The 18,464-nt window shown below is 39.6% G+C and overlaps 1 protein-coding gene across 1 annotated transcript; it reads left to right on the top strand.

Moving 5' to 3' along the window:
- Nucleotides 1-4,447: 4,447 nt before the first annotated feature.
- Nucleotides 4,448-17,556, top strand: LOC311088093 (tripartite motif-containing protein 16-like). Its single transcript, XM_084121749.1, has 6 exons — nucleotides 4,448-5,105; nucleotides 5,386-5,481; nucleotides 5,569-5,802; nucleotides 16,094-16,250; nucleotides 16,401-16,448; nucleotides 16,688-17,556. Exons 1-6 carry the CDS (start codon nucleotides 4,533-4,535, stop codon nucleotides 17,266-17,268), a joined length of 1,689 nt encoding a protein of 562 aa, XP_083977875.1. The 5' UTR covers nucleotides 4,448-4,532; the 3' UTR covers nucleotides 17,269-17,556.
- Nucleotides 17,557-18,464: the final 908 nt, after the last annotated feature.

Genomic DNA, 18,464 nt, shown 5'->3' with positions numbered 1-18,464 from the left:
TGTTGGTGGAGCTGCATCAAAACCTCTTCTCTCAAAACCTCAGGCAACACTAATTGGTAACATTCTTCACCTCCGTCAGGGCGAAATATTTTCCGATGCAATACTCCTTCCCTTACCTCTAGTCGATTCCATTGCTGGAGAAGAGTCAAACATGGTTTAATCAACTGATGCCGCTTCTCCGGTCCTGGACGCTGGCCATGCTCCCAGAACTTTATTACCGGCCCAATAACGGAATCAGCCTCTTGCATAGATCGCAGGTCTGGGGCAGAATAGCCTGGCAACGCACTCACTGTCCTCACGTCTGCCTGTGCTGCGCGTCCTATGCCAATGGCCTGCTGTAACAACTGAGGTACAGCAACGCTTGCAGCCATATCCCCCAGCTGACCTTGAACTACTGGGTTCTGGCGAGAGAGAGCGTCTGCGTTACCATTGCTCCTTCCTGACCTATATCTTACCTCAAAATCAAAAGCAGCTAACTCTGCAGCCCAACGCTGCTCCGTAGCTCCGAGCTTTGCTGTAGCTAAATGACTTAAGGGATTATTATCAGTGAACACGATACACTTGTTCCCTAAAAGATATTCCCTAAATTTTTCGACCATGGCCCACTTGAGCGCTACAAACTCTAATTTCATTGAGCTGTTGTAACGAATACGATTCTGGGTAAATGTGAATTAGCTCAAGAATATGGGGAATTCTGGGAATATTAATATTTATGACTCATGGTCATAATTCATAAGTCGCATGTACATTTATTTGATCAATTACCGAGATTACCTTGTTCTGTAACTGGTCTGTCCAACCTTTAATTCGTCCAGCGAGTAAAGGTAAGATCAGTACAGTTAAGAAGAGGTATTCACAAACTTTAAGGAAGTTTATGTCCTGGCCACAGACATCAAACTTTCTGAGTTTATTAATTAAAACTACTCAAGTAGTCTATATATCTCGAGCTTGTAGCTAGATCTTTTGTTTCATTGACTTTATAAAAGTGGGCTTTCAAACACAGAGACAGTTAAAAGTATATATGGATTTTAATAAATGTAAAACTAGAGATTATATGAGCTACAAATACAAACATACGTAAAAATACAAACAATAAACACAAACACACATTTAACCAAACAAGAAAATACGTGATCAGAATACATGAAAGAAAGGAAAAAGAAATAGAGAAAAAGGGAAAAGCTAGTAATTATTACATACAGAAACCTAAGTTCACGAGACACCTGGAACAGCTTTTGTCAGGTAATATACTTGCGATTTTGTCTTTTGTTCGGGTGATGCTGAGACTGGCAGGACAGCGCGGATGGTGTCCTGTTTCTGCTGCGTCTTCCGGTGCCGCGGAAGTTTAAAAGGCTTACTGACTGTAATGTTCCCGAGAAAGTTCAGATTCGTCTTCCGGGAAGGAAGAGGCAAAATATAACTTAGTTGCAAAGAAACGCCAGCTACGACTCGAACATGTGTTCGTCCGAGGAGAAGGCCGGAGGGCCTGGAGAAGCGTTGCTGGGGAGGAGAGGAGGAGGTCAGATCGATCGGTGAGAGAAGAGAGAGAGAAGTGGGGGTCTCTTCCTTTTAACAGACATCTGTTTACGCCCTGTTTTCGGTGACAACAGCCAATCAGATCTTCTGATCTGTAGCGGGAAGAAGTCTTCTTTGTGTGAAGAAGACACGCCTCCTTTGACCATGTGTTTTATGAGGGAAAGGATCATATTTAGAAATATAATATTTCCTGGAACAAATGCATATTATTGTACTTTGCAGTCGAGATTTGACTCCGTTAGATGGAGAGGATTACAGAGATATCAAAAATAGAATATAGACGTTGTAGCAATGCACAGATACATTATTATGCATTAGTATAGGCATTTTAGTTCTGTTCATGTTACAATAGGACATATATGCTTTCCTATGGTTTACACACACCTCTTAACACAAAAAGGAATATATTTAGTACATTTAAGACTTTATTGGTGAAAAGTCTTTTCCTGTGGTGGGTTTCTGTTTGAAAGTCCAGAGTGTGTGTGTGTGTGTGTGTGTGTGTAATTCTGGAATGTCTGCTTTCCTGGGTCGTAAGTTTTATGGTCTGAGGTAGGGTTACCACAAGACACTATTGATGAACTTCTTTCAGTGAACATTTAGAATTCAAACTTATACTCTAGCAAACCACACTTCTATTATAAAGCAAAGCTAATCACACACATACATATCGGAAGGTATACACTCAAGAGCCATATTTCTACATGAAATTGTACTCAAAGGAGGTTTTGTGTGTGTGGGTGTGTGTGTGTGTGTGTGTGTGTGTGTGGGTCATGAGGTTGTAAAGTCACAGGGAGTTCATGCTGACATGGGGGTTTTAGAACGGATTGTCCAGAACAGGGTTCCTTTGGTGACTAAAATGTCCCTCTGGGGAACAACAGATTGCAATTTTGACTGTTCATGGCAGACTTAGCGACGCCATGGACAGACCCGTTGTCTGAAAAGACAACGAAGGATGTGTTTGGAGACAAGGATTTACTAATTGGAACAGCATGTGACCGCATGTCAGGCATTGTCGCTACACTGTAGTTGTTCATATTACGCTCAGTGGGCCGTAGGCTACGACTGGCATATGCGATGGGTCGGGTTTTCCCTTCAAATTCTTGGGACAGAACTGCCCCAAGCCCCCCATGACTAGCGTCTACCTCTAGAACAAAGGGTTTGGAAAAATCTGCGTAGGCCAGTACTGGGGCGGATGTTAACCTTAATTTTAGGGCCTCAAATGCTGTCTGACAGTGCTCGGTCCAGACTGGAATCAAACTCTGCCCTCGCCGTTTGCCCAGCTTACCTCCCAGCACCTCAGCAACTAGTTTATGTAGAGGGGCTGCCAATTTGGCAAACCCCTCCACAAAGCGCCGATAGTAGCTAGCAAAGCCAAGGAATGTTCGTAACTCGGAGACAGTCTCAGGGCAACGCCAACTTGCAACAGCCTCGATTTTACCTGGATCTGTTGCCACCCCTTGCGCCGATATAACATGCCCCAAGAACTTGACTTCTGGCCTGAAGAAAGCGCACTTCTCCAGCTTTGCCTTGAGTCCTTCCCTCTCCAACCGACTCAAGACCATCTCCAATCTCTCTAGATGCTGGGCTACGGAGGAGGAAAAAACAACAACATCATCAAGATATAGGAGTAGGGACTGACACCGCTGATCACCAAATAGTCTCTCCATTAACCTCTGGAACGTACTTGGAGCGTTGCAGAGTCCAAAAGGCATACGGTTCCATTCAAATAATCCAAACGGCGTACAGAACGCAGTCTTGGATTTATCTGGCTCGGAAACAGGAACCTGTAGATACCCGCTGGCCAGATCTAGTGTAGAGAACCAGCGAGCGCCCCCCAGTGAATCCAAAGATTCCTCAATACAGGGAAGGGGAAATGCATCCCTCCTAGTCTTGGCATTCAGGTGACGGTAGTCTACGCACATGCGCAGACTACCGTCCTTCTTTTTGACCAGCACAATCGGCGATGCATAAGGGCTACAACTTTCACGAACTATTCCAGCCTCCAACAACTGATGGATATGAGTTTTTACCACCTCATATTCAGAAGGGGGTATCCGTCGGTATCGTTGGCGCACAGGGACATTATCCAATAAAGGAATGTCATGGGAGATGAGGCGAGTACAACCTAGATCGCTCTCATGATATAGTTATATATATAACTGCAATGCCAATACAACACTAAATAGACAGAAACAGTATCACAGACAGCGCCTGCTGAGGACACAGAAGCAAGTGTGGTCTGTTTCTGGGTCAAAATATTTGAGGTAATCGGTTACATCAAAATTTTTAAGTTAAGAAATTCAAAGTTTAAGTTAGCAGAACTGGTAGAATATTTTTGAATGAGTTGAATGAGTATGACAATATAGAACATATAACATATCTGTTCTCAAACCAAACTCATGCTCCACTCGTCACCATGATGGAAACCCCCTAAAAAACACCACATAACAGAAACTCTTCTAAATTAGCATAGCAAATCATTAAACACTACTACATCTCCCACTTAACATTAATCTTGCACAAAAAACATTTTATAACACTTAATTTAAGCAATTAAAGCATGCTGAGATATACTGTAGAAATCCAACCCCAGTTTCAGTTATATATTAGTTTGTCTAAATTCAAAAAACAAGTTCATAAAACTCGAAACAATTAAACAATTCAGATTACTTACAATGTGTCAGTTTTGTGAACTCAGAAGAAAAAGAAAGTTCTAAATACATATAAAAGATAACTAATTTGTTTAATTTAAATTTACCCTTCTCAAATCAATTAATTATTTTGAGCATTAGGGTTTACAGTGAAGGTTTTTGCATTCACTGTTGTAGAATCTGAACTCAGCAGGAATGAGGCTTTATGATGGTTTATAGACTTGATAAACTTGTTTTGCACACGTCACTCAAACACAGAACCAGGAAGCAGGAAGAGTTCGAGAAAGAGAAACTAAAGTGGAGTTGAGCTGTTGTGTGTTTGTGTCTCAGTATTCGTGCAGTAAAATGGCAGAAGCCAGAATTTCTCAGGATGAGTTCATGTGTTCAGTGTGTCTGGATCTCCTGAAGGATCCAGTGACCACTTCCTGTGGACACAGTTACTGTAAGATCTGTATTACAGGCTGCTGGGATCAGGAGGATCAGATGAGAGTCTACAGCTGCCCTCAGTGCAGACAGACCTTCAGGCCAAGACCTGCTTTAGCTAAAAACACCATGCTGGCTGAAGTGGTGGAGAAACTGAAGAAGACTAAACTTCCTGCGGACTGTTACGCTGGAGCTGGAGATGTGCAGTGTGACGTCTGTACTGGAAGAAAACACAAAGCCGTCAAGTCCTGTCTGCTGTGTCTGGAGTCTTACTGTCAAACTCACCTTGAACAACATGAGAGTTTGTTTAAAGGAAAGAGACACAATTTGACTGATGCCACTGGACGACTGCAGGAGATGATCTGCCAAACACATGATAAACTCCTTGAGGTTTTCTGTCGCACTGACCAGAAGTTTATATGTGTGCTGTGTACGATGGACGATCATAAAAACCACAACACTGTATCAGCAGCAGCACAGAGGACAGAGAAACAGGTATGAAACTACACACTGATGAAATAATGTTGACACTATTTATATTGGCACCATATGATCAGGAAACATCATTCACACTGCAGACGTCACAGAAGTGAACAGAAGCTGTAAGTGGACTTTCACTGCTGAGCGTAGTTGTGCTTCACATTTAACTTCACAGAAAATATGGTGAAAATACACCGTAAACATTTATCAACACAAACTTTTTTACAAAAAACTCTTCACATGATGATATAGTGACAGTATAAAGTGCCATCTGTGTTATTGGTTTGTGCTGCAGAAGCAGCTGAAGGAGACGCAGAGGTCGTACCAGCAGAGGATCCAGCAGAGAGAGAAAGATCTTCAGCAGCTGAGAGAGGCTGTAGAGTCTCATAAGGTGAGTCTGGAGAAGAAGAGGAGTTTGAGAAGTCTCAGTCAGGACTCACTGAAGCTCACTGTGTGATTGTGATGTGTGTCCTAACAGCGCTCTGCACACACAGCAGTGGAGGACAGTGAGAGGATCTTCACTGAGCTCATCCGCTCCATTGAGAGAAGCCGCTCTGAAGCGACACAGCGGATCAGAGATCAGGAAAAGACTGCAGTGAGTCGAGCTGAAGAACGACTGGAGCGACTGGAGCAGGAGATCAATGATCTGAGGAGGAGAGACGCTGAGCTGGAGCAGCTTTCACACACACAGGATCACATACATTTCCTGCAGGTAACAGAGATCCAGAAGAACAGGACAATATATTTTTTTGTTATTTAAAGAGCGTGTTACTAATATGCGCCTATAGGCGGGTCCACAACACGCAAACACTTTGTCCCGTAGATGGTTTGCTTGTGTGCTTTAACCTCGCGCACGAGCAGATCCGATTCCTTGCTAGAGAAGCGTTCAGTTTTTCCACCTGCAAATTCCTCCATGTAAATAGCGGAATAACTGGCTTTTAAAGGGAATGAGAGATGAGACTCTGATTGGTTTATTTCACATTACGCCCAAAACACACCCTTTACTCATTAAGAGAATAGGGACGACCCTTTTAGACCATGCGCCGGGAGCGCCAACCGTTTTTCCCATCTTTTTGTCAATTATAATGTGATTACAGGAAAATAATGCAACAAAGTTAGTTTTGGCTGTACAGCAGATCTAGAAGAAAATAGTGTCATTGTCCAGCTTAAGTGAGTTCAGTGTTGATTCATTTCCATTGTAAAAATCATTAGTTATCTATTTAGTTCATTTATCTATACAGCCGCTCTGGAGAAAACAGTGATGTCATCGTCCAGCTCAGTTCAGTTCTCAGACAACGGTGTCAGTGCAGGCAGATCAATAATACTGATGAATATGCTGGAAGAGGTGTTAGTGAGGCCTGTGGTCTGTGTGGCTCCTAACACCCCAGTGTAGTGATAAGGACACTATACTGTCAAAGAACACCGTCCTTCGGATGAGACATTAAACTGAGGTCCTGACTCTCTGTGGTCATTAAAAATCCCAGGATGTCCTTCGAAAAAGAGTAGGTGTGTAACCCCGGCATCCTGGCCAAATTTGCCCATTGGCCCCTGTCCATCATGGCCTCCTAATCATCCCCATATATACTGATTGGTTTCATCACTGTCTCCTCTCCACTAGTAAGCTGGTGTGTGGTGGGCATTCTGGTGCAATATGATAATATGCATAATAATATAATATGCAATATGTGCAATATCATCCAGGTATATGCACATTGGTGGTGGTTGAGGAGATTCCCCCCTTCCATATGGGAAGCACTTTGAGGACCCTGAAAAGCGCTATATAAATGTAACAAATTATTAATTATTATTAAGCGCACCTATAGCGCACCTGGATCTAATTAGGTGATTACCATTCAGTTAGTACTCAGGTTGTTACCAAATTAACTACGCAGCTATGCCTGCTACAATCAGAGACGTTGCTATTTAGGTTTTGAGTGTGTACGCTTTGGGAAGGGGGCCAAAATGTTCAGAAACGGCCCTGGTCTCATTGTAGACTTGAGTAAATTCGCTCAGGAAAAGCAGTTCAAAATTTATGAGCAGATTGAACATTATTTATAACTTTTGAGCAGTTAGTGACACTGAAATCCACAAGGACTCTTAGGACACGATCCCAAGGTCAGGTTTTATGTGGTTTCAGTATGTTGAAGCATTGCTAATATACAGACTTCATGTTTATAATTTCACATTGGTGGTGGTTGAGGAGATTCCCCCCTTCCATATGTGTGAGGACCCTGAAAAGCGCTATATAAATGTAACAAATTATTAATTATTGTTAAGTTACAAAAAAGGCAAACTACAGCTACAGGTTTTAGAAAAACTAAAAAGAAAAAAGAAAAAAAATCATACATTGGGTGCAACATAGTCAGTTGTTAATATTTCATCGTCCTCTCTTGTTTTTTCATGTGTTCATAATTTCTTTGTATGACAGCCTGGCTAAAAATACAATTTTGCATGTTTCATTGTGTTATCACAAATAAACAGCAGACTTCAAACACAATATGCTTACAAAATCTTTAAGACGTTTTAATACTATTTGAATAAAGGGTGAATCTGTCAGTTTTCCTTTGCCGGACATCACTTTTGGCCACTACTGTATGGCAGTTCATTGACTTTCCAACTGATCTTCAAATCTTGCAGCAAAATCAAGCCACTTTTATGAGGATTTCGGGCTTCCCTGGAGTTGTTGAAGCCGTTGATGGAACTCATGTTCGCATAATTGATCCAACTATAAATGAGGAGACATATATCAATGGAAAAGGATTCCACAGCATCAATACTAATTTGTGATAATTTTGCACAATGCAAATATTATTATTATTATTATTATTTTTAATATTAACGTTTCCTTGTCTTAATTAAATGATTTTTTAATAATTACATTAAATGATTGGTGTCATGCTGCAGTGACCTCACCCTTGCAGGCTCACTATTGGCTGATTCAGTGGTTGAGGGTGGCCATTTTGGGTTGACATCATTGTAGTCCTTAGTTTGCAGCACTTTAGTGCCACTTCAGAAAGCACTTAAGAATCAGTCTTAAACTTTGCTGAAAGTCGCTTTTAGCTTTATTATAAAAGTCTCCAACTCTTAGAGAAGTCCTACTTTTTACTAAGAATTTTGTGACACTTAAGTCAAAGCTGTGACTTAAGTGTTGATCTGTGTGTTCGGTTATTATATAATCATCAGTCAGACTCTCATCTGATCATCTTCACTCACATTTGAACTATTTTACCTCATTTTTCCTTCTGATTTCTTATATAATGGTGAAATCCATGAACTTGAAGGGAGCAATTTGAGTAATATTCATCAAAGTTGCATCAGATTATTTTAAACTTGACAGAATTGACAGTATTTTCATAATTGTTTGCCTTTAACATGTTGATGAATTTGACCATGAAGACCCTAAACGTGAAGTCTGTATATTAGCAATGCTTCAACAAACTGAAACCACACAAAACCTGACCTTGGGATCGTGTCCTAAGAGTCCTTGTGGATTTCAGTGTCAATAACTGCTCAAAAGTTATAAATAATGTTCAATCTGCTCGTAGATTTTGAACTGCTTTTCCTGAGTGAATCTATTCAAGTCTACAATGAGACCAGGGCCGTTTCTGAACATTTTGCCTCTTCCCAAAATGTACACACTCAAAACCTACAGTCGTGCTCAGAATTAATCATACCCCTGGTAAATATGATCAAAAATGGCTGTAAAAAATAAATCTGCATCATTTATCCTTTTGATCTTTCATTCAAAAAATTGGCAAAAATCTAACCTTTCATTGAAGTAAAATAATTGAAAGTGTGTGTGGGGGGGGGGGGGAAATCACATTATGAAATAAATGTTTTTCTCCAAAACACGTTGGCCACAATTATTGATACCCCTAGAAATTTTTATGAATAAAATATCTCTGAAGTATATTCCCATTAATATTTACCCTTTTTTTTAGCACACCAGGGTGACTAGGAACATGAAATTGTCCAGCTATGACTTCACAGGAGTTTCACGAGTTCACATGTTAATGAAATCTGATGTAATATTATAATGCGTATTTGGCTTGCTGTCCGGGGGGAGGGCTCCGAAGCTCAGAATTCGGCCCGACCCCAGAGTACTCCCCCCATGAATGTATAGATCATAGGTATCTATGAGCAGACCCAGCCGAATGTGAGGTGATGGGGTGGTGGCGGGATGCTGAGAAATTTGTCATGAGACAGGAGGTAAGGGAAGGCTTTATTTATACTGGCTTCTTCTTGTGCTGATTGGATGATTACCTGAACATCCTCCTCCCGAACTTTGTTACATAAAACTTCATTTATATATGAGGAAACACAAAGGCCAAATTCCCTTGCTCATCCATCACAATGAGTAAAACCAAAGAACAGAGGTGTCAAGTAACGAAGTACAAATACTTCGTTACATTACTTAAGTAAAAATTTTGGGTATCTATACTTTACTGGAGTAATTATTTTTCAGACGACTTTTTACTTCTACTCCTTACATTTTCACGCAATTATCTGTACTTTCTACTCCTTACATTTTAAAAATAGCCTCGTTACTCCTAGTTCATTTCGGCTTGTTTTCATTCCGGCTTGTCGTCGTTAAAAAAAAAAAAATTGGCCAATTACACAAACGGTTAATAGATCCAGGCCCGGCCCTAACCAATTTGGTGCCCTAGGCAAGATTTTAAGTGGCGCCCCCTTGCATCGCAGTACAGTACTTGCACTGTTAGTGTACATATACTCACAAGAAACTTAATAGCTTTGTTTTAGACATTCTTTTATTTAACTAAAACAATTGCACATTCAAAATACTAATTATAATAATAATAATTAAAGAAACAAATAAAAAAAAATGAACTCAATATATGAAATACAATATAGATAGCTTACTTATTACATTTTAATACTCCCGAAATGAAAAGTGTAAACAAGTGACATTAACTTATATACAATAGAAATACGGCACTGTGCAAAATAAGACATTAGTATCTTATCTTATCTTATCTTATCTATCTTATCTTATCTATCTTATATATCTTATCTATTTGTATCTTTAAGTAGGCACAGAAATACTACAAGGATTTGAATAAAAAAAATGAAAAGATGATCTTAAACGAGCTCTATTGGTGTTTTTGGTCCTGCCTTAAATTACTAATATTTACACATTTGTCCGAGGAAGGTACTCATATTACTATTTTCCATAATAATAGCGCTAGGCTTATCTGTTAGAACCATTGACTGTTAATATTTTGGTTAGAACTAGCAGATAGCGCTGGTTATTTATAGATTAACGTTAGCTAACCACCATGTATGCTAATGACTAATGGCATTATTGATCATCTTTCTGTAACATCAAAATAATATCATTAACATCATCTTTACTGTAACATTACCTTTGTCTTTGTCGTGTTTTTCCTCCTCTTATTTTCTTTTTTTCCTCCCCTGGGCACCAGATAATTTGGGACCCTTTGACATATTAACTTTTTTTGACGCAATAAAAACGAAAACCGAATGGCGGCCGCGGGTAAAAGAAGTCTGATTGGTGGAAGTGTATGATCCCTTCAACTCCCCCCTGGTCACGTTAAAGTAAGAATTTATAAGAGAAAGTCAATGCCATTATAAAAATTTGATCACAAAAAAAAAAAGAAAGAAAGAAAGTCAATGCCATGTCCCATTATTGCTCCACTCGTTGCAGTGTTAATGAAGTACAATAAAAGCGGAAAGTTCCTTACGGAACTCTGGCGCCCCCCCTAGGGTATACGGCGCCGGCGCCCTTAGCATTTGCCTATAGCCTACTGCCTATGCCACGGGCCGGCCCTGAATAGATCTGAGTCCCGCCTCCTGAACACACATCGCTAAACTGATTGGCTTTTTGTTTTCTTTTCTTTCTAACGTGTGAGAGGCTGTAGTCACATTTGGTTGTGCGAAGCGCCAAAACTCCTCCGAGTCCTAAGGAAACCTAGATGCGGTAAGCGAGGGAGAAATCAACAGTTCTGTGCTCAAGAATACGGGGCAAATCGCGTCAAATATTGATTTGGGGACAGACGTTTTTACAATAATGTATAATGACAATCGTAACATAACACTAACATAATCGTTAGTGTGTGTGTGTGTGTGTGTGTGTGTGAGAGCGAGAGCGAGAGAGAGAGAGAGAGAGAGAGAGAGAGAGAGTGTGTGTGAGTGTTGTGTGTGTGTGTGAGCGTGAGAGAGAGAGAGAGAGAGAGAGAGAGAGAGTGAGTGTGTGTGTGTGTGCAACTCTACATTATAGGGTCAAAATATCCCACAAAGATGTCAATATCCGAAATCCTTGTCCTTTTGGGGATTTTTTTTTTTTTTCAGAAAACAGCTTATAAATCAGACTTTTGTTTATTGAAAATGTAAAAATGCAGACAGTTTTCTGTGATAGGTAAGGTTAGTCTATGGGGGGTAGAATACACAGTTTGTTTGTACAGTATAAAAATCATTATGTCTATGGAAAGTCCCCATAAAACATGAAAAAATAACATTGCTTGGTCTGTTGAAGGCTGGTCTTGTTGAAATGAGAGGCCTGTTGATCAAATCATCCCAGGCTCATCAGCTGGACTGAAAGAAGTTTCAGTGCTCTTAGGACACTGAAAACATGGCTCAGAGCAATGGTCACAAGTGACACTTGACAGTATTGCTGTGTGTCGTGTCCAACAGGACAAACTGGACAGTATTGATGTGAAACATATGCCAACAGTTCATTTCTGTTAAATGATTAGTTCACTTAGTTAAAAATGAAAATTCTGTCATCATTTACTCACTCTCGAGTTGTTTCAAACCAGTTTCTTTCTTCTGCTGAACACAAAAGAAGATATTTTGAAGAATGTCGATAACCAGACAGTTGACGGTAGCCATTGACTTCCATAGTATTTATTTTTTTCCTACTACTATGGAAGTCAATGGGGTCCATCCACTGTCTGGTTATCGACATTCTTCAAAATATCTTCTTTTGTGTTCAGCAGAAGAAATAAATTCATACAGGATTGAAACAGTTTGAGGGTGCGTAAATGATTTTCAGTTTTAGGTGAACTATATCCCTTTAATGAAAGATGCGACATGTGTTTGGCTTCTTCAGAAAGCAAGGAACAAGACAGTATTGCACTATTGCATTGCACTATGAGCGGAGTAAAGTTAAGTCTCTGTTAACTGCCACCATGTCTTTATTAGTTATTTGTAACATTACAGAATTAATTAATTTACGTATTGTTAAGGTCAATATAGACTAAAAACCTTAATACATTATCCTATTAATTTCCTGATTCCTCCGCTTATTTAGCTTATTTATTTAGAAAATTAATTTTCTATGGGCATATATACGGCTGAAACAGGTAGCCTAGTGCATCATCCCAAATTTTTCAACATCAACATTTTAATATAATTATAGTCAATTATGGCCTTAAGAAAATGTGTTTTTTTGAGGAGCTGGGTAGTGCACTATATAGGCCCCTGTGGCGCGGCCTAAGCTTTTGTCCATGATGGCATTTTTTTCCTTACATTACTTTTACTTTTATACTTTAAGTAGTTTTGAAACCAGTACTTTTATACTTTTACTTGAGTAAAAAGCTTGAGTTGATACTTCAACTTCTACAGAAGTCTTTTTAAACCCTAGTATCTATACTTCTACTTGAGTAATGAATGTGAATACTTTTGACACCTCTGCCAAAGAATATAGTTCTGATGTGCAGCAAAAGATTGTTGAGCTTCACAAAATAGAAAGTGGCTGTAAGAAAATATCTAAAGAATTGAAAATCCCCCATTTTGACCATCAGGGCAATAATTACAAAGTTATAATCAAGTAAAGATGTTACGAATCTGCCAGGAAGAGGACGTGTGTCTATATTGTCTTAATGGACTGTGAGGAGGAAAGTTTGAGTGGCCAAAGACTCTCCAAGTATCAAAAAAAAATCAAACAACCCCTACATCCCCACATATTGTTTGGGAGGGTTTCAAGAAAAATGCTCCTCGCTCCTCCAAAAACAAACTCCAGCATATTCAGTGGTCAGACACGACTGGAACTTCAGACGGCACAGGGTTATGTGGTCAGATCAAACTAAAAAAGAGCTTTTTGGCAGCAAACACGCTAGATGGGTTTGGTGCACACAAGGATACAAAGTACCCCATGTGTACAATTTAATATACCACTGGATCTTTAATGTTGTGGGCCTATTTTTCTGCTGGAGGTCCTGGACTTCTTGTTCAGATACATGGCATCGTGGATTCTATCAAATATCAACAGATATTTATTCTAGCCTTCTGCTAGAAATCTTATAATGGGCTGTGGTTGGATCTTCCATCAGGACAACGATCCAAAACAAACATCAAAATCAACACAAAAATGTGTTAGGGAGCACAAAATGAAGCTTCTGCCATGAGCATCCCAGTTCCCTGACCTGATGAGTGGCTGAACTGAAGAGAAGAAGCACCAACATGGATCTGGGAATCTGAAGGATCTGGAGAGATTCTGACTGGAGGAATGATCTCTGATCTCTTGTCAGGTGTTCTCCAAACTCATCAGGCATTATAGAAGAAGACTCTTGTTATCTTGGCAAAAGGAGATTGCAAAAAGGTATTTAATAAAAGGGTATCAATAATTGTGGCCAACGTGTTTTGGAGAAAAACATTCATTTCATAATGTGATTATCCCCCCACTTTCAATTCTTTTACTTAAATGAAAGGTTAGGATTTTGCCAATTTTTTTGAATGAAAGATCAAAAGGATAAACGATGCAGATTTATTTTTTACAGCCATTTTTGGTCATATTTACCAGGGTATGATTAATTCTGAGCACGACTGTAAATAGCAACGTTTCTAAGCATTGATATGGTACTTTGTTATTTTTCTTTTTTTCCTTTTTATTTTACAAATTAATTTCCACCGCAGGAACTAGGGACTTTGGGCTGGTACTCCGTGTGTTTCCACCGCAGGAACCAGGGTATCCGGAAGGTAGTACTTTCTCAAAGTTCAGGAACTTTCAGGGCTGGGACTTGGGCGCTGAACATGCTGATTGGTTGAGTTCATGCAGCATTTTTATTTCAACCACCATTTTTTTAAATCTGTTGTGGTGCAGTAACAGTTGTTTGCGATTCAAATCAACAATGGAGTTTAAAAAATATGACCAGTGGACCGACGACGAGGTTCAGGCTTTATTAAGCTTAAAATTCAGAGGATAAATCCAGCGGGAACTGTAAAGTAGCGCGCAGTCATACGTCACCAGACTATTTGCCTAATCTTCACGGTACTTTAGACCGTGGTGGAAACGCAGACAGCAACAGGTCTGGGGGAAAAAGATCCTGGGAAAAATTGTTCCGGGTAATTTTGGTGGAAACGCTTTATATAAAGTTGTTTCTTAACATTGAAATGATTCCCAACTGATGTACATTCATTATTTTTTCTGCTCTCATATTGGTTGTAGGAACAACGTTAGCGTTTGGTGGTTCAGCGTAGTTTGTTAGCAATGAAAGTTTCACAGGTTCCAGTTCACAGTTTCCAAATCTAAACTCATTTATAGTAAATTGATTGTCCAGTTTATTTTCTATAGAGATTTCTAGTTGATCATTTCTCTCTCCTCATCACTCGCTGCCCGATCACTGATAAAAAACCTCGCTCTGTATTCACTCCATGTCAAAATTAATTCAGTGTGCTTTTAAATAAAGCCAAACTCTAGACACATGATGTATTCAATGAAAAATAAATGGACAATATTTATATTATTTCCTTTAATAATACAACAGTAGTGTTTCTTCACTTTAAAAAATGTAACAGTAGCATATTATTTTTTTCAATAAAACTTAAAGTGCTTTATTAAAAGTATTGTTTAGTACTTCACGTTTCATAGTAAATTAAATTAACAAAGACAAAAATATCACATATTAATGCCTTTTCATCACACAAATATGCATTTAGCAAAGTTTGCCCTTTAATTCTGTGAATAAAACAAAGGCTTTAATGACATTCCCATTAAAGAATGTAATTTAACTTTTTAGAGTCCAATTTACACAATATAATACAGCTAAGATGGAGATTGATGCATTTGATCAGGATAATAATATGATTATTTGAAATATTTAAAATGAGAGAGATGTTGGTGTCACGATCACCGACTCCATGACCTCCCTCTCTGGCCGCCACCAGAATACTGACTTTCCCTTACGAACTGCATTTCCCATAGTACATCATTCCTGGACTAATCCCACATCCACCATCACTGATCACTCACGCACCTGCATCTTGTTTCCATACACACATAAAAACCACGCTCACATTACAACAAGTGTGAAGTCTTGTTTTGCTGTTGTGAACATTTCTGAGCGTTTCTCCCGTGTTTCTGCCTACCTGTGTTTGACCCCATCTGATCTGATCTTCTCGTTGCCTGCTGCCTGCCTATTGACCCTCTGCCTTGTATTTGGATTCTGTTTTGCTTGCTGCCTGCCTCTGAACCCTTGCCTGGAGTTTCACCTTGTCTTTGCCTGCCCTGCTCTGTCCATTCTGCCCGTGCCTGACCTTTTCCTGTCGACTATTCTACTAATAAACCTGTTGCAAATGGACCTGACTGATGATTCATTACAGTTAGTTTATTACTGACCTCTCGATTTTATTTCAACATCTAAATGAATCACTTTCATGTTTCCTGGAATTTGTTTTTAATTATTTGGTTTATTCTGCCAATTTATATTTTAAATATATAATTTCAAAATACACTAAATTTGGATTTATTTGATCGCAATATTTCTAAATAAAATCATGTATTTCTCAAGCTAATATTGAGCTTAAATTGATTTCTAGGAAGTTCACATATAGTGTAAATGGCAAACGCTAGAACTTGTGTCTCTAATGTCACATAATGAATATGAGAAGAATGAAGCTGATGCTGTGAAAGTGCTGGATTGAGGAGAGTCACTAAAGATCAACAAGAGCCGCACAAATCTGACAGTAGAGCAGGTTATTGATGAAGTGTGGAGGTGATGAGCTTTGATTTCTGTTTTCTGTAGAGTTTCCAGTCTCTCTCAGCTCCTCCTGAATCTACAGACGTAAATGACAATCCCTTCAGTTCTCTCTCCTCTTTTGATGGCGTGAGAGAATCTGTCCGTCAGCTGAGAGACAAACTGGAGGATTTCTGCAAAGAGGAGATGAAGATCTCTGACAGAGGTAAAGTCCTGGAGATTCTGCTCTCAGAAATGATCCTCCATCATCTCAGATCATGTAGAAGATCATATTAGAAATGTCTTAGGAACGGATGCAGGGATCATTTTCTCTTGACATGATAATCACACTCTTCATATCTGTTGATTTCCACAGTCACTTTCTCCAACATTGTTCCCAGGACCAGGAACAACTTCCTACAATGTAAGTCACTGAGAAAACAAGCAGAAAAACTCACTGAGTGTGTTCGTGTTCTTCCTGGAGAAGTGAAAGAAAACATGACAGAAGAGTTTTAGAGTTGATCATGTAAATGATGATTTGCTCAGTATATCTGGTAAACTGCACTGAGACACTGATGATATATTGAACATGAAGAGTTCAGATACATTAAAAGATCAGACAGATTCATAATTCCTGATTCTGATGTGTTTTATCTCCATCAGATTCCCATCAGCTCAATCTGGATCTGAACACAGTGAATAAACTCCTCCGTCTGTCTGAGAGGAACAGAGTGATTACTGGCACTTGCCCACAGATTCAGTCGTATTCTGATCATCCAGACAGATTTGATGGATATATACCTCAGGTGTTGTGTAGAGAGAGAGTGTGTGGATGCTGTTACTGGGAGATTGAGTGGAGTGGAGAATGTGTGTATATATCAGTGTCATATAAGAGCATCAGCAGGAAGGGAGAGGGTAATGAGTGTTTGTTTGGATGTAATGATCAGTCCTGGAGTTTGATCTGCTCTTCCTCCAGTTACTCATTCATACACAATAACATAGAGACTGAACTCCCTGTAAAGCCCATCAGCAGTAGAACAGGAGTGTGTGTGGATCACAGTAGAACAGGAGTGTGTGTGGATCACAGGAGAATAGGAGTGTATGTGGATCACAGTGCAGGAACTCTGTCCTTCTACAGCGTCTCTGACACGATGAGCCTCATCCACACAGTCCAGACCACATTCACTCAACCGCTCTATCCTGGGTTTACGGTTTGTAGTGGATCATCAGTGAAACTGTGTTGATGAATCAGGATAGACTGTAGAGAGATTCTACCCATAATGCTTTGAGCTGCATGATAAATTATAAACACTGAGATGTTATAGAGTCTCGTACTTTCTCTTTATTACATTAATACTACAGCTGAGCTTCTGTCAGTGAAATAACATGTTCAGATTATGGTTGAGTAAGTGCTGAGCTTGAAGATGATATAATATTCCCTGCTAAACTCATAACAATATTGTTTTATCTCATTATCTCTCATGTGTGCCTTGTGTATATGTGTATGTGGATAAATATACGCATATGAGTGACTGTGTGTCTATTTCTTTGCTCTGTTGTTCATGAAAAGCAAAATAAAAAGTTATATAAAAAGAAATCAATGTACACAATAACACAGTGAACTGATGTTCACGTGATGATAACCCGCAGGTTCATCATCACAATAGATACAATTCCTTTTACATATAGAGCATTTTTATTTCTGAAGTTTCTATTTTAATTATTTAGTGACCTGGGTTACACTAGCCTATATAAAATCACATACTGGTGACATATACAAGTCAACATTTGAACCTTTATTGTATTTATTATTGTTATTATTATTATTGTTCATTTTTAGCATTAGATAAATTAGATTACTTGATTAAATTTAAGAATTGGGACACAGCTGTTGTGTGAGTGATTTCTACTTTCATTCTGAAGGGAAACGTCTCAGGTTACGAATGTAACCTATGTTCCCTGAGAACAGGGAACGAGACAATACGTCATCTCGACGCTATGGGGAACGCCTCAGGCGTGACAGGTGTCTGAAATCAAATATCAACTCACAGCAATCATGTTGACCGGCGACAGCCCGTGCATCATCAGCTTGAATGATGAGCGCGCGACCTGGATATATAAAAGGGGAGCCTTGCACACATGACAACATCCTATCGTCTGAAGGGACTGTAGCAGGCAGGCCCCGAGGCATGGCAGGGAGACGTATTGTCTCGTTCCCTGTTCTCAGGGAACATAGGTTACATTCGTAACCTGAGACGTTCCCTTTCGAAAGGAACTCGACAATACGTCATCTCGACGCTATGGGGAACGATACACCAACTCCACCATGCTGAGGGGAGTGCATGCCCAAAGGCAGTGACAACTGTCCGAACCAGTAATTCAGAAAACACTGGAACCACTCACCCTTAGGTCACAACGGGCTGTCAGTGACAGCACTCCC

The sequence above is a fragment of the Abramis brama genome (genome assembly GCF_963993115.1).
Source record: "Abramis brama genome assembly, chromosome: 8".
In the NCBI taxonomy this organism is placed as follows: domain Eukaryota; kingdom Metazoa; phylum Chordata; class Actinopteri; order Cypriniformes; family Leuciscidae; genus Abramis; species Abramis brama.
Note: the sequence above shows the minus strand (reverse complement) of the source record. Positions and strands in the feature narration are given on the sequence as shown.